Source organism: Pteropus vampyrus, unplaced genomic scaffold (genome assembly GCF_000151845.1).
Source record: "Pteropus vampyrus isolate Shadow unplaced genomic scaffold, Pvam_2.0 Scaffold84, whole genome shotgun sequence".
Taxonomy (NCBI): domain Eukaryota; kingdom Metazoa; phylum Chordata; class Mammalia; order Chiroptera; family Pteropodidae; genus Pteropus; species Pteropus vampyrus.
This window is the reverse complement of record NW_011888865.1, coordinates 7,331,003-7,346,213: the sequence shown is the minus strand read 5'-3', so window position 1 is coordinate 7,346,213 and position 15,211 is coordinate 7,331,003. Positions and strand designations below refer to the sequence as shown.

Sequence of the window (15,211 nt, the reverse complement as noted above, 5' to 3'; positions counted from 1 at the left end):
GGTTTCTTAAAGATCTGCTCTCAGGCTATAGTCCTCAGATAGGCCCAAATAAAATTATTTCTAGTATTTTCACAAATTCAGGTTCTTTTTGTTGACAGAGCCCATCAACTTTTCCTAACAGAGCCAACGGAATAACAATGATAAGCAACCCAATTTTTAAAGATGAAAACTGAATTACTTCAAATTATGAGAAGGTTCTCAGATTGCCCATCTTCTGGACACTATTTTAATTCACACGGAAACTCTACAGTGGAGAGATTCTTTTGGCCTTCAGAGGCTCTGCTCCAGATAATTTTTAACACAGTTCATCATAGGGCTAGTGAAAGAGATGTAAAATGATCCTACCAAGCAAATCAAGTGTGTCATACATGAAATAGCCCCTGAAAACATTTGTCATAGTATTGGATCAAACATTCACCCCTACCAGAGAAAAAGTTTTTAAATGAAAAGTGTCAGTATGAAAGTATACACTATATACACACATTTACACATACAGAAATATGTATACTTCGTGTGTGTGCAAATGTTTTTGTATATAAATTTTGAGACTAACCTCCAATAATCCAATTTTATGAATAAGTACAATCACTTTGGAAAACAGTTTGACAATATCTACTAGAGTTAACTTTACAGAGCTAAATAAACATAATCCAAGATCGAACAAATATACTTTTAGATATGTAACAAAAGATATGTGAATACACATGTTCATCAACTCAAATGTCCATCAACATTAGAATGGATAAATAAAATCAAGGTACATTCACACAATAAATACTATACAACAAAGAAAACAAACTGCTACACTCAACATCATAAGTAAATCTCAAACGAATAATGTTCATTGAAAAGCAGCCATAACCAAAGGAATACATACTATGATTCCAGTAGAAATTTCAAAAATAGTCAAAATAATTCTATGGTGATAGATGTCAAGATAGTGGGGAAGGGTATAGTGATGAAGAGACATGATAGGGTCTTCTAAGGTGCTGGATATATTTAATTTCTGATCCAGGAATTACATGGAAATTGACATCAAGATGAGGTACACTTATAATTTATGTACTCTCTATCTTATAAGCCAACAAAAGTTTATAAAGAAAAAATCATAAGTAGGATATCACAACATAAATAATGAGCTACTGCGACTTAACATTTAAGAGGGAAAAAAAGTGCCTCTTTATGCTGATGGCCTCGAAAAACTACCTGCTGGTGCTGATGTGAAGAGGCTTAAGAAAGTGATATTTCTGGCTAGAAAAAAATTAACTTTAAAATATAATTATAGCATAAATGTTAAATTTTGGTAATGGCTCTTTCCAAAGAAAACAAATGAGTTGATCATATATTTACAAAGAAATAGAAACTGATTTGTGAAGCTATTTTAGTAACTCTTCCTAACACCATAAAACCAATTCCTCAAGAAAGAGAAAACTTTAGGAAAGTTGAAAACTTCTTAATCTGTGTTTTGTAGCTAGTTATGATAATTATGGTGATTGTAGTACGTCACTTAGGAAGCATCTATAGTTTGTCTGAAAACCAGATGAGAATCATCACTTGTATTTTATCACTTGTATTTTGTCTGTCCCCCTTACAAGCCTGGTCATTTTAGTGATTCCTAGGGCACAGAATAGCACCAGCACAAAGCATGCACTGAATAATGGAGTGATTTCATAAACTGTACTAAAAATAAACAACAAATACTAAAATAGGTCATTTTAATTAGATAAAGCTTTAGTAATAAATTCAGGTTCAAACACAATATGACTATTCTCAATAGTCAGATGCTTTTGCCAACTGTTACTTAATCTATAGCTGGACTTACCCATGGACTTTGATTGAAATGGTCCTTTCAAACTCACTCTGAGTTATATCCTTGCGTTACAACCTCCTGATTAGAGAGTGAGATGTTTCAGGCCCCACCCATGTCTAAGAGAGGAGCTGGAGGTTGAATTACTCACGAATGGCCAGTGATTTACTCAATCATGGCTACGTAATGAAGTCTCCATAAAATCCTAAAGGAAGAGATTCAGAGAGCTTCTTGTTGATGAATACTCAGAGGTACTGGGAAGGTGTATGACCGGAGAGGGCATGAAAGCTCCATGCCCCTTACCCATATATTGCCCTAAGCAACTCTTCCAGCTGGCTGTCCTGAGTTACATTCTTTTATAATACACTGGTAACATCGTCAGTAAACTGTTTTCTTGATTTCTATGAGTTGTACTAGCAAATGATTGTACCTGAAGGAGTAGTAGAAACCTCAGATTTATTGCTGGTTAATCAGAGGCAAAGGTGACAACCTGGACTTGTAACTGGTATCTGAAGTGGGGGCAGTCTTGTGGGATCAGACACTATCAGGTAGATAGTGTCAGAATTGAATTAAATTGTAGGATACCCAGAGAATTAGAGAATTGCTCGGTGTGGGGAAAACCTACATACATTTGGTAACCAGAGTACAGAAGTGTAGAGTGTTGTAGTAGAGGAGAAACAACAGGACTGTTTTTCCTTTACACAACGACTACTAGAAACTATAGATATTCAGACTTAGGAGTTTGTGGGAGACAGTTTCTCAAAGTTAAACAAAATGAGCCTGTCACTTCAAGAAAAACTGACAGTATTTTTTAACCAATTATGAAATCTGAGCTTTAAAAATTTGGAAAACCTATATCTGTCACTATAAGTTTGACAGCTTCCCAATACTAAATGCCTTTTCTGATGAGATCAGTGGGGATATTAATGAAAGTGAAATTTGATATTATATAATAAAATAAATCAACATTTGCAAGACCTCATAACTCTGTGAACTAAGGTTTTCCAAATTACTGATGCACAGTGTTAGAAAATGATGCATAGGTTAGGATCCATTCAAAGTACAAGACAGACCAATGAATTTTCATGTAACAGAACATAAGTTCACTGATTTATATTAGATTCCATACTATATCTAACATTTAAGAAACTACCACTGTCAAGTTATCATGCAGAACCAAAGAAAAATAGCCACAATAATCTTAAAAGGCTACTAAAATATTCCTCTAATTTCCAACCACATATCTGTGTGAGGCCATTATAGAATTTTCTAGAAGCTCAATCAAATTTAACACAGCAAACAAAAACCTAGAATATTTGGAACCTAACAACTTCATCCTTTCTTAAATGGGATTGTTTGGTTCTCAATATGAAAGAGAAAGAGGAAAATGGTAAGATAAGGCAACATCAAAAATTTAACTATTTTATTTTTGTGTATATTGCAATTTATACATAGTTTTTTAAAGAAGTGTCAATTGCTTGGCCATATAGTCTTTCTACTAAGCTTAATAACCCTTTAATCATAAATTTTATATCAAAGGAGCCTGTGTTTTATTTGAGAAATAAAAGATACAGATTTGTAAAAACTGAGAGTGTACCTATTACGTAGTTGACAGACTTGAGGAAACTTAGGACTACATATATATAATCAGGGAATTTTTACCACTTAATATCACTTATATGTGGGACATAAACCTAAAAGCAACTAATGAACAGGACAAACAAACAGACTCATGGACATTGACAAGGGACTAGTGGTTACCAGATGGTAGGGGGTGGGGCAGGAGAGCAGAGGTAGACCGGGTAAAGGGGATCAAATATAGTCGGGTAAGGGGAGGGTGAAATGGGTAAAGGGAATCAAATATATGGTAGCTGAAGGAAACTGGACTTTGGGTGGTAATTACACAATAAAATATATAGATGTCAAATTATAATGTATGCCTGAAAATTATATAATTGTATTAACCAATGTTAGCCCAATAAAAAAAATTATATCACCACATTAGATGGAAAACATTGAGGGGCCCCGAAAGTGCAAACAGAATTTAAAATTTTTTTGTGACAAAACCAAGCAGGTAAGATTATTTTGTGCATTTTAACTTGACTTTAATTCATACTTACTTCTCTGACTTCCACAAGATGGTCTGGAGGTAAATGAGCTCTTTTGTTCACTGATTGTAGTTTGGAATGTCCAACATTAAAAAAAGAAATGGCATTTTGACTTGGTCTCCTCTGGGAAATAGGAGAATTACCACTAGATGCAAGTGAGAAGCTCCGTGATTTCAGAGGAGGATTATTCTATTAGACAAACAAAGAAAATCATTCTTTTTAAAATAACTTAGGCTAACTCTCAACCTATCATACACTTGAAGCTTACATATGAACAGTTTTAAAAATTAAATTAACCTCGGAAGTGACTACAAGAATGTTTCTGAAAATGATAAAATTTAAGACACAAAGTTTACGCATTTCAGACATCTCATAGTAAACTGGTGATTTATTTAGAAACTTAATTCCAGGTGTGCTGCCAAGAATATTTTTTCACATTTTATAAATCTTAGGATAAGAAATTTCTAATTTCAGATATTTGAACACCATGACTGAAGCAAAAACTGTACTCAGAAATATTCAATATGATAAATTTTCTAAATGGAACATGCAAGTAACTCCAAAATGAACTAGTGCTTTCTGATCTTTGCCAATGATTATAATCTTGCAGTACGGGTAAAGCTTTTGTGTTGGGTTTCCTGAAGACTATGCAAGAGGCCTAAATCACAAACCACTTTTAAAAACTTACTTATTGGGAAAAACACTAAGAAAAAAAAAATTTTAAGTCAAACTATCACCTAAGCATGGAATCCTTTAACTATGCTGTCCAGGTATTAGTTTTTAGATGTCTCTAACCTTAGATTTCAAATATTGAGACCGTCCTTTTCACCTTAAAAAATAAAACTCCAAAGAAGAGATACAAACGACCATTAAGCACGTGAAAAGATGCTCGACATTATTAGTCATTAGGGAAATAAAATCAAAACCACAGTGACATTCCATTTCACCCCCACTAGGATGGCTATAACATAAAAAAAAAGTGGGGAGGGGACAATAACAAGCACTGTTGAGGATGTGGAAAAACTGAAGCCTTTATGCCTTGCTGGTGGGAATGTAAAATGGTTCAGCTGCTTTGGAAAACTTTTAGCAGTTCCTCAAAAAATTAAACAGGGAACTACCATATGACTCAGAAATTCCACTCCTAAATATATACCCTGGAGGCTTTTTGGCACCAGAAACTGGTGCTCTTATGGAGAATCTCATGCCTGAAGATCTGAGGTGGAGCTGAGGCAGTGATACAGATGGGGAACAGTTGCAAATACAAATGAAGCTTTGTTCACTTGCCCAACGCTCACCTCCAGCTTTGCGGCCTGGTTCCTAAAAAGCCACGGTACCGGTCCATGGCCTGGGGGTTGTACCGGTCCATGGCCTGGGGGTTGAGAACCCCTGCCCTAGAGAACTGAAACCACGTGTTCACATGGAAACTTAAACACAAATATTCACTGCAGTATTATTCGGAATAGCCACAAAATGGATACCCAAATGTCTATCAACTGATGAACAGATAAACAAAATGTGGCATACCCATACAATAGAATATTGTTCACCTATAAAAATGAATAAAATGTATGTAACAACATGGGTGAACCTTGAAAACATTACGCTAAGTGCAAGAAATCAGACACACAAAAAATCACATACTGCATGATTTCATTTATATGAAATGCCCAGAATAGACAAATCCATAGAAACAAAAAATATATTAGTGTTTGCCAGGGGCTTGGAAGGGGGAGAATAGGGAGTGACTGCTTATGGATATGGGTTTTTTTGCAGAGTGATGCAAATATTCTGGAATTAGATGGTTGCAATGGTTGCACAATCCTGCGAATATACTAAAAAATCTCAGAATTTTATACTTAAAAGGGTTAATTTTATGGTATGTAAATAGTATCTCAATTTAAAAACATAAAAAAATTTTAATTGTTTCATTTTTGTGCATTAATATAGTTTATGAATCCACATACCTTTCCAATAGCTTCAGTGTGATGTTGTGTACATATCTGAAGTCGGCTAACCCAATGCTGTCGCTCTTTAGTATCAGTGGCTGATAAAAAGAATCTAAAAGTTATTCACATTTATATTTATTTTTGGAATACAATTGTCTATGGCATGAAAAGTAAATCATTGAAAACCAGGGATTGGTCTTACTCTCCCTAGAGCAAATATCCCTGACTGCAGACAAGTAGGAAAGAGGCCCAAACATCAACCTTTTTAGGTAACACAGTAGCTGGATGTGGATAATTCAGAAGGAGGACAAATTAATTACGTGTAGCTAGATGGGGATATGAGACTTGACATGTCTTAAGTTTCTCATAAAAATATGTTTGTAAAAAAATAACCTTTATTAAGCATTTAACATGTACTTAATACTTTCAGATCTTAAGCAGCATGCTCAGCTAAAATTACCATTATACATTATATGTATTAATTAGATTAAAAAAACACAAACGTCTACACAAATTAAATTTACCTAAACAAAAGTTATATTTTATTTTAATGAACATTTTAATAAATTCCAATTATGTATATTAGCTCTTGAAAACCACAGAGGATATGCAAATCAAATCAAGAAAAAGGGTAAACTACAAATCCATGACAGACATAAAAAATATCACTTAAAGAAGCCAATGTTTTTAGATTTCTCAGTAATCGGGGTTTTATCTCCACAAATATTTTGGAGGGATCAGTCTTAGACTTGTTCACTGTCCCACTAGAAAAAAAGTTATTCATTAAAACAGATTTCATAAATTCTTAAAGGAATTCCAAGATTTAGAATATTGTGTCTACATCATCAAATGACAGTAGTTTCAATTTCCAAAACCCAAATGAAAGCAGGGACGTACACTGATTTCTCAAGGGAAAAAGGACATCACACTATTAATTCTCATATCACAATCATACCTCTGAGTTTATACTGTTCCCCACTGGCAGCATTTACAGTGAAGGTGTGAGAGTCTTCATCACTGGGTGATATTACGGCTCCTGCAAGCTGCAAAGTGCCTCTAGGTTTTTGATTTCTAGATTGTTCATTCACAAAGTATTCCAATAATCCAGCTTCATTGTTTAAAACAAAAAACCTGTAATAATTTTAAAAAGGTAACAATTTTTCAACATTTCCTGTAGTCAAACGAGAGCAACCAAAGTTCAATCACTTAAACACTCTGGAGTTTGTGCCATTAAAAAATTAAAATTCAAAAGTATTTCAAGAAGTACTTGGGAACACCAGAATGAATTTCCTAGCAGTAAAGTTTAATAAAAAATTGAATAAGTTTAATAAAAGATATTAAACCCCCAGCTGAAGGAGAGACATTTAATAGGAAAGAGGCATGCCAGATAATACAAAAAGGAAACAAAGATATAGTATCCTTTCAGAGCAATATTTCTCTCCAGAATTCATTACAGGGAAGGTAAATTTCCCAAGGACATATATAGTGAGAATTTTTATTTAAAATTCACTGCAAACAAATCAAAACAGGAGCTCTGAGGTTAACTAAATGCCACGTAAGAAATGAATCTAATTTAAGATTTAATCAGTGAAATAATAATGAGAATAATGTCAGGGTAGAAAGATTTTGTGAGTATATCATTAAATAGGTCACAACTAAAGATCGCTTATCCTGTTTAAAAATGAAAAAGCTGCAACTGGAGATGAAGAAACTTAAGAAACGTGAAACTAAATGATGAAATACTGATGCACTTTGGAAAAAAATCTGATATTCTGATTTCGTTCTAGATTAACTATTTTAGGAAATATATTAATTCAGATTCTGATTTAAGTAGTGCAATAGCTCTTTTCTTTAAAAAATATTAAAAGTTTCAATTTCTAAAAATTAATGTTTGGGTTTGAAGCATTTTGGCATTCTACATGTAGTGTGTTCTATAACACTAGACAATTTGATCCAGTTCGAGGTCCTAGAAGATATTAACTATCTCAAGTAATGTGGCAACCATATCAACCATATCAACCAGGGAGAGACTGGAATCAGACTTTTATTCAGGGAAAGAAAAAAAAAACAAAGAGAAGGAAGCAAAGTAGTTAAAAGTGCCTGAAAAGGGAGATGGAAAAGCAAAGGACTATTGTTTCTCTTGTTCATCTTTTAGCATGCTTCTGGTTTTTTTTAAATTATGTTCACGTATTTTTATTTAAAAATATAAATTAGTTTTAATATTCTTGAGTTTTAAAATTTCCATATCATTAATTACTACAGGAGTTAAACATGTTTTCATGTGTTTTACTGACCACCTGTTGTTCTACTTACAGTGAACTGCCCACCAAGTTTTGCTCATTTTTAATAGGGTTATCTTTATTTTCCCAAAGATTTGAAGGGATTATTTGAATTAACGCAAGATGGTCACTGATGCTTAAATTCCTAGAATATATGACCTCTCCTTAGTAAAATGCACATATAAATCTGCTATGGTCTGAGTGTGTCCTCCAAAAAGATATGATGAAGTTAATCCTTCAGTTAATGGTATTAAGAGATAGGGCTTTGGGGAGTGATGAGGTCATGAGGGCAGAACTCTCCCAAGAGAGATCCCTGGCCCCTTTTCTGCCATGTGAAAATACAAGACGTCTACTATAGGAAGAGAGCCCTTACCAGACTATGCTGGCACCCTGATCTTGGACTTCCAACCTCTAGAACTGTGAGAAATAAATTTGTTGTTTATAAGCTACCCAGTCTGTGGTATTTTGTTATAGCAGTCAGAATGGACAAAGACATGAAAGCAAACTCTTCAATATACTAAAAAACCATTGAGTTGCACAATTTAAGTGGGCATATTGGATGGGATGGTATGTGCATTTTATCTTAATAAAGCTAACAAAAAAAAAAGAAAGGAAGGAAAGAAATTTCCTCTCACTGTTTTAGGAAATTAAGTACAATTTATTTCAAATAGGCAGAGAAAAATGACTGCTCTCTTCTCTTAAAAAGTCAATTCAAAGAAAATTTAGAGTACAATATGTTTGGAAATCTCAAGTTTGCTGTGAACGCATATTTATTATCCCAAAAGCATTACCACAAATTTACAACATGAGAAGCACTCACCTAGATAAACAGAAAGCAATACTGAGGAGGGACTGGTACAATGATAGCAATGAGCCAATAACTGTACAGGTTGGTAACTACAGTTAATACTGAATTGCATATTTGAAAGTTGCCAAGACAGTAGATCTTAAAAGTTCTCATCAAAAGAAAAAAATTTTTGTAACTATGTATGGTGATGGACATTAACTAGACTTACTGTGGTGATCATTTCCCAAACCAAGCATAACTCAAGAGATATTGCAAGTTCAGTTCCAGACCACCACAATAAAACAAATATCGCAATAAAGCAAGTCACATGAATTTTTTTGGTTTCCCAGTGCATATAAAAGTTATGTTTACACTATACCGTAGTCTATGAAGTGTGCTATAGCATTATGTCTAAAAAAACAATGTACATACCTTGATTAAAAAATACTTTATTGCTAAAAAATACTAACCATCATTTAGGCCTCAGCGAGTCATATTCTTTTTGCTGGTGGAGAGTTTTGCCTCGATGTTAATGGTTGCTGGCTGATAAGGGTGATGGTTGCTGAAGGCTAGGATAGCTGTGCAATTTCTATATATATATACATATTTTTTTTTGGCAATTTTTAAAAATAAGACAATGAAGAGTCGACTCCTCCTTTCACAATTTCTCTATAGGATGCGATAGCATTTTACTCACAGTAGAACTTCTTTCAAAATTGGAGTCAATCCTCTCAAACTTTGCCATTACTTTATCAACAAAGTTTATGTTATATTCTAAATCTTTTGTTGTCATTCTAATAATTTTCATAGCATCTTTGGCCAGGGGTAGATTCCAAATCAAGAAACCACTTTCTTTGCTCGTCCATAAGAAGCAACTCCTCATCTGTTGAAGTTTTATCATAAGAGTAGAGCAATTTAGCCACATATTCAGGCTCCACTTCTAATTCTAGTTCTCTTGCTATTTCTACCACACATGCAGTTACTTCTTCCACTAGAACCCCTCAAAGTCATCCATGAGAGTTGTAATCAACTTCTTCAAATTTTCATTAATGTTGACATTTTGATCTCTTCCCACAAATCACAATTATTCTTAATGGTATCTAGAATGATGAATCCTTTCTAGAAGGTATTCAACTGACTTTGCCCAGACTCATCAAAGGGATCACTATCTACGGCAGTTATAACTTTGCAAAATGTATTTCTGAAATAAGAATTGAAAGTTGAAATTATTCCTTGATCTACATACTGCGGAATGGATGTTGTATTAGCAGGCGTGAAGAAAACATTTATCTTGTACATCTCCATTAGAGCTATTGAGTGACCAAGTACCTTGTCAATGAGCAGTAATACTTTGAAAGGAATCTTTTTTCTGAGCAGTAGGTCTCAAGAGTGGGCTTAAAATATTCGGTAAACCATGTTGTTAACAGATGTGCTGTCATCTCGGCACAGGCAGAGTAGATTTAGCATGATTCTTAAGGGCCCTAGGATTTGCAGAATGGTGAATGAGCACTGGCTTCAACTTAAGTCACCAGCTTTATTAGTATCTAACAAGAGAGTCAGCCTGTCCTTTGAAGGTTTGAAGCCATGCACTGACTTCTCCTCTCTAGCTATGAAAGTCCTAGATGGCATCTTCTTCCAATAGAAGGATGTTTGGTCTATACTGAAAATTGTTTAGTGTAGCCACCTTCATTAATTATCTTAGCAAGATCTTCTGGAAAACTTGCTGCAGCTTTTACATTAGCACTTGCTGTTTCACCTTTCATTTTGATGTTACGAAGACAGCTTTTTTCTTTAAGCCTCATGAACCAACTTCTGCTAGCTTCAGACTTTTCTTCTGCAGCTTCTTCACCTCTCTCAGCCTTCATAGAATTGGAGAGAGTTAGGACCTTGTTCTGGATTAGGCTTTGGCTTAAGAGAATGTTGTGGCTGGCTTGCTCTTCTACCCAGACCACTAAAACTTTCTCCATATCAGCAATAAGGCTGTTTTGCTTTCTCATCATTCATGTGTTTAGAGGAGCACTTTTAATTTCCTTCGAGAATTTTTCCTTGCATTCACAACTTGGTAACTCTGGCACACAAAGCATAGCTTTCAACCTATCTTGGCTGTTGACCTACCTTCCTCACCAAACTTAATCATTTCTAGCTTTTGATTTAAAGTGAAAGACATGCAACTCTTCGTTTCAATTGAACATTTAGAGGCCGCTGTAGATTAATTAGCATAATTTCAATATTAGGAATGGAATAGGGAGGCCCAAGGAGGGGGAAAGAAATGAGGGAACGGCCAGTTGGTGGAGCAGTCAGGACACACACAACATTTACAGATTAGTTTCGCCAGCTTATATGGGTGCTGTTTGTGGTGCTCCAAAACAACTGCAACAGTAAAACCATCAAAGATCACTGATCACTAATAATCATACCAAATATGATAATGACAAAGTGTGAATACTGCAAGAATTATGAGAATTTTGAGAAATGTGACAGAGACAAAAAGTGAGCAATGCTGTTGGAAAAATGGCACTGATATATTTGCTCTGAACAGAGCTGCCATAAATCTTCAATCTGTAAAACAACCAGAATTATTTGCAATAAAAAGTGCAATAAAGCAGAGCACAATAAAATGAGGTATGCCTGTATATAAAATAGCAAATCGTTATGTTGTCTACCTGAAACTAATGTTATATGTCAATTGTACCTCAATAAAAAAATAAGCCAATAACTGATTATCTTTCTAAGATGATGCTATAGACCCACTAGCAATAACAGAGCACTTTGGGCTATCTTTTATTATACATGAATTAACCCAAATATTTTTCCTTCATCCCTTCTATGGAGAGATATTTTATAAGGGGATAAAAAGACAATCTATGTAGGAAATTTAACAAAGCTATTTTGCCCAGAAGAGTACTAGAATCTTGATCAAGGCATTTTTAGCAAGTTAGCCTAACCAATAAGCTAAGAAAACATAGAAACAAAGGCTAAGTGTGACAGAGAAACCTAAGATACAGATTTTTACAAATCTTCACATGCAGAAAATTTACTTAAGTTGTTAAAAGAAAATGCTGTTAAGATTGGCAATTAAATAATTGCTCATTTTTTTGCAATTTCAAAATAATAAAGACTGCCAGTTTGGGGAAATGACTAAACTTTGGAATAGCCCACAACTAAAGTACCATGAAATACAACTTTAATAAAAAAAAAAATACTCTGACTTCGAAGAAATCTTATAATGACAAAAATCAACTTTTGTGAAGATTTTAGGAAAAAAGGTAACCATGTGTTTTGTTCTGGCCATTCAAGGGCTTTAATGTTCAGTGAGTACAGACTTCTAAGCCAAATGGGAAGTGATCTCACCTTCAGGAATTAGAGCTGAAAGTATAAAAAGGTGGGCTCAGGAGAGGATCTTGCTGAGGTATACTTTCCTAGGGCACTACATTCTAGAGCAAGTAGTTATTTATAGAGTATGCCCATGCTAGATTTCTCCGAGCTGCTCTAAGTCAAGTTCTAAGTTGCTCTAAGTTGCCCTTAGTCAAAATACAAACGGATTGCAGGGAAACTGTACTGAATATGACACAGGTACGTGCTTTTGTTACTTAAGCTTCACCTGTAGCATGTGGACAAATGTGGCAAGGCATGCCAAAGAAAATGAACACTAAGCCTAGGGTCCTTTAACATGGTCTTAACCTTTCTGTTACCCTTTGATCAATCAATCTACATGTTTCATGCTCAGGTCCCAGTACACCTCTGCGGTACCACTAAACATCCAGTCAGGTTGACAGAAAATGGAAGGTCGAAGTTTTTCTAAAGTGGGTCTACGACAGTTGACAAGTGGAGTTCTCTCTCTGATGGGGCAAGATGGTAATAGGTTGTGTTCTCAGTAGCAAACAGGACAGGTTGTCATTATCCCCACTCTCTCTGGAGCTATGAAAAGTGGCCTCTAACACAACTGGAGGAATTACACTGGCAGCAGCGATGTCCCTCTTTATCCTATCATGTTCACTTTGATCTGCTAGCTAACTCCCTAGGCAACCAGTGGCCAATGAATCTTTTTGATAGGCTCACTCATACGATGATAAAAACACCTGCATTCTTCCCATGTTCTCGAGTTGTCACCTGAAATGCCTAAACTTTACATGCTTTGGTATGTTTTGGAGCTTTCTCACTCTATTCTACTTCTAAGACTTTCTCAATACTATTCAATAATAATATATGAATGAAAGTTGTTGAATGTTGGGGGAAAAACTTAACCTAGTCTCCTTTTAAGAAAGAGAACAAAGACTAGTGCTAAGAGCAAAGTGACATTCAATTTTTTAAATTTAATGTTCTGTATGTCATTTGAATGTGTAAGCCTTTAAAATATTACCAAAAAACTGAGGTGGAAAAATACAAAATAAAAAGGCTCCCTTGACTTAGCTTTCTTCTTAAAATAAAAGATGGGAACCCTGGAGAGCTGTCCTTTCCACTTCAATAAGAATGATTCCCTTATAATTTTTCATATCCAGCTCTGACCTTTCATATGAACTCCAACTTCCTGCATATCACTCCTATTTGGATATCCTAATATTATTTCAAACTAAACATGGCCTAAACTGCCTTCTCTTTTAAACGATCATATTTTCATCAGTGCTTCCACTATTCTTCAAAATGTCTACAAATCGTTCTTTTATATAGTATATCCTATTTTCTAGGTTGTTTAAGGTAAGAAGGCAAATTCAGCAAATTCTGACCAAAAGCAGAAGTTTCCAAGTGACAAATGAATTAGAAGCAAAATGATTTCATGTGTAAACATAGACTTTGGAGTCAGAACTATTTGGATTCAAATTCTAGTATTACCATTTTTAAAAAGTTTAAAATCCATAATGAGATACCACTTCATACTCATTAGGATGGCTATCATAAAAAAACCAAAATAGGAAATAAAAATTGTTGGTAAGGATATGGAGAAATTGGAATTCTTGTGCATTGCTAGTGAAAATGTAAAATGGTACAGTGGGTACAGAAAATGGCATGGAGATTCCTCAAAAAGTTAAACTAGAATTAGCATATGATCCAGCAATTCCACTTCTGAGTACATATGCAAAAAAAGTGAAAACTGGGACTTAAATATTTGTACAGCAATATTCATAGCAGCATTATTCACAATAGTCAAAAGGCAAAAGCAACCCAAATGTCCACTGACAGATAAATGGGTAAATAAAGTGTGGTATGTACATACAATGGAATATTATTGAGCCTTAAAAAGGAAGGAACATCTGACACATGCTACAACATGGATGAACCTTGAAAATATTATGCTAAGTGAAAAAAACTAGTCACAAAAGAACAAATATTGTATGAGTCCACTTATGTGAGGTACCTAAAGTAGTCAAAGTCATAGACACAGAAAACAAAATAGTGGTTGCCAAGGACTGGGGGTGGGTTATGAAATGGGGAGTTGTTATTTAATAGGTACAGGAGTTTCAGTTCGAGAAGATGCAAAGAGTTCTGGAGATAGGCGGTGGTAATGGTTGCACAATAATGTGAATGTATTTAACGCCACTGAAGTGTATATTTATAAATAGTTAAAATGGTAAGTTTTACGTTATGTATATTTTACCATAATAAAAAAGTAAAAGTTCAATGCCCCTGCTCCACAACTGCCAATTCTACAACATATTGAAGAGAGCTGGCTTTGTTTCTTACTGACTGCCATGTGTGACCTTGAGCTGGTTATTTAAACCCAGAAGTTTTGAGAATCCCATACAGAGCAGGCACCTGAAACAAATCTACTTGCTGCCACCAAACCTAAGAGCCTAACCACTGCAAGTATTTCAATAAGCCCAAATCGGATAAACAAGTGATTCTAATCCTAAGATAACAGTAACTTCTGAGGCATTTGGAGGCTGCCATTTAGAAAGATGTCAACTCCTCCCACCACCTAAAAAAGAGAAGAAAGTCATCAGACTTCTAGAAAATATGTTAAATTTTTTCCTAATAGGTTTCTCAGCCATGTTTATACTGAAGTAATATCAGAATATAAAATTATCATTCCCACTTCTGTCTCTTAGGAGAGTGATGTGACACAGAATAATCAAACTTACCTGTATTGCCAGCCAGTGACTAGGTTGGTGTACTTCATTAAGTAGCCATATACATTTTCCATGTGATCACTGTTTCAAAAAGATCAGAAAGCACCAAAGTCAGTGAAATTTCCAAGAAATATCAGGAAGTTAACTGTTTTAAAAATAACTGTAGCTGTAGACACATATATTCTACAAATGCCTCATATCTTCTTCAGAAGTACAATT

The 15,211-nt window shown here is 34.7% G+C and overlaps 1 protein-coding gene across 1 annotated transcript in view; it reads right to left on the bottom strand.

Annotated features, from left to right (window-relative positions):
- Positions 1-15,211, bottom strand: part of OSBPL11 (oxysterol binding protein like 11) — a 76,012-nt gene that overhangs the window by 36,855 nt on the left and 23,946 nt on the right. The window contains exons 2-5 of the mRNA XM_011363295.2: positions 15,005-15,073; positions 6,817-6,992; positions 5,880-5,959; positions 3,928-4,104 (exon numbers count right to left, since the gene is read on the bottom strand). Of these exons, the coding sequence (XP_011361597.1) occupies positions 3,928-4,104; positions 5,880-5,959; positions 6,817-6,992; positions 15,005-15,073 (502 nt within the window). The remainder of the gene's footprint in view (positions 1-3,927; positions 4,105-5,879; positions 5,960-6,816; positions 6,993-15,004; positions 15,074-15,211) is intronic.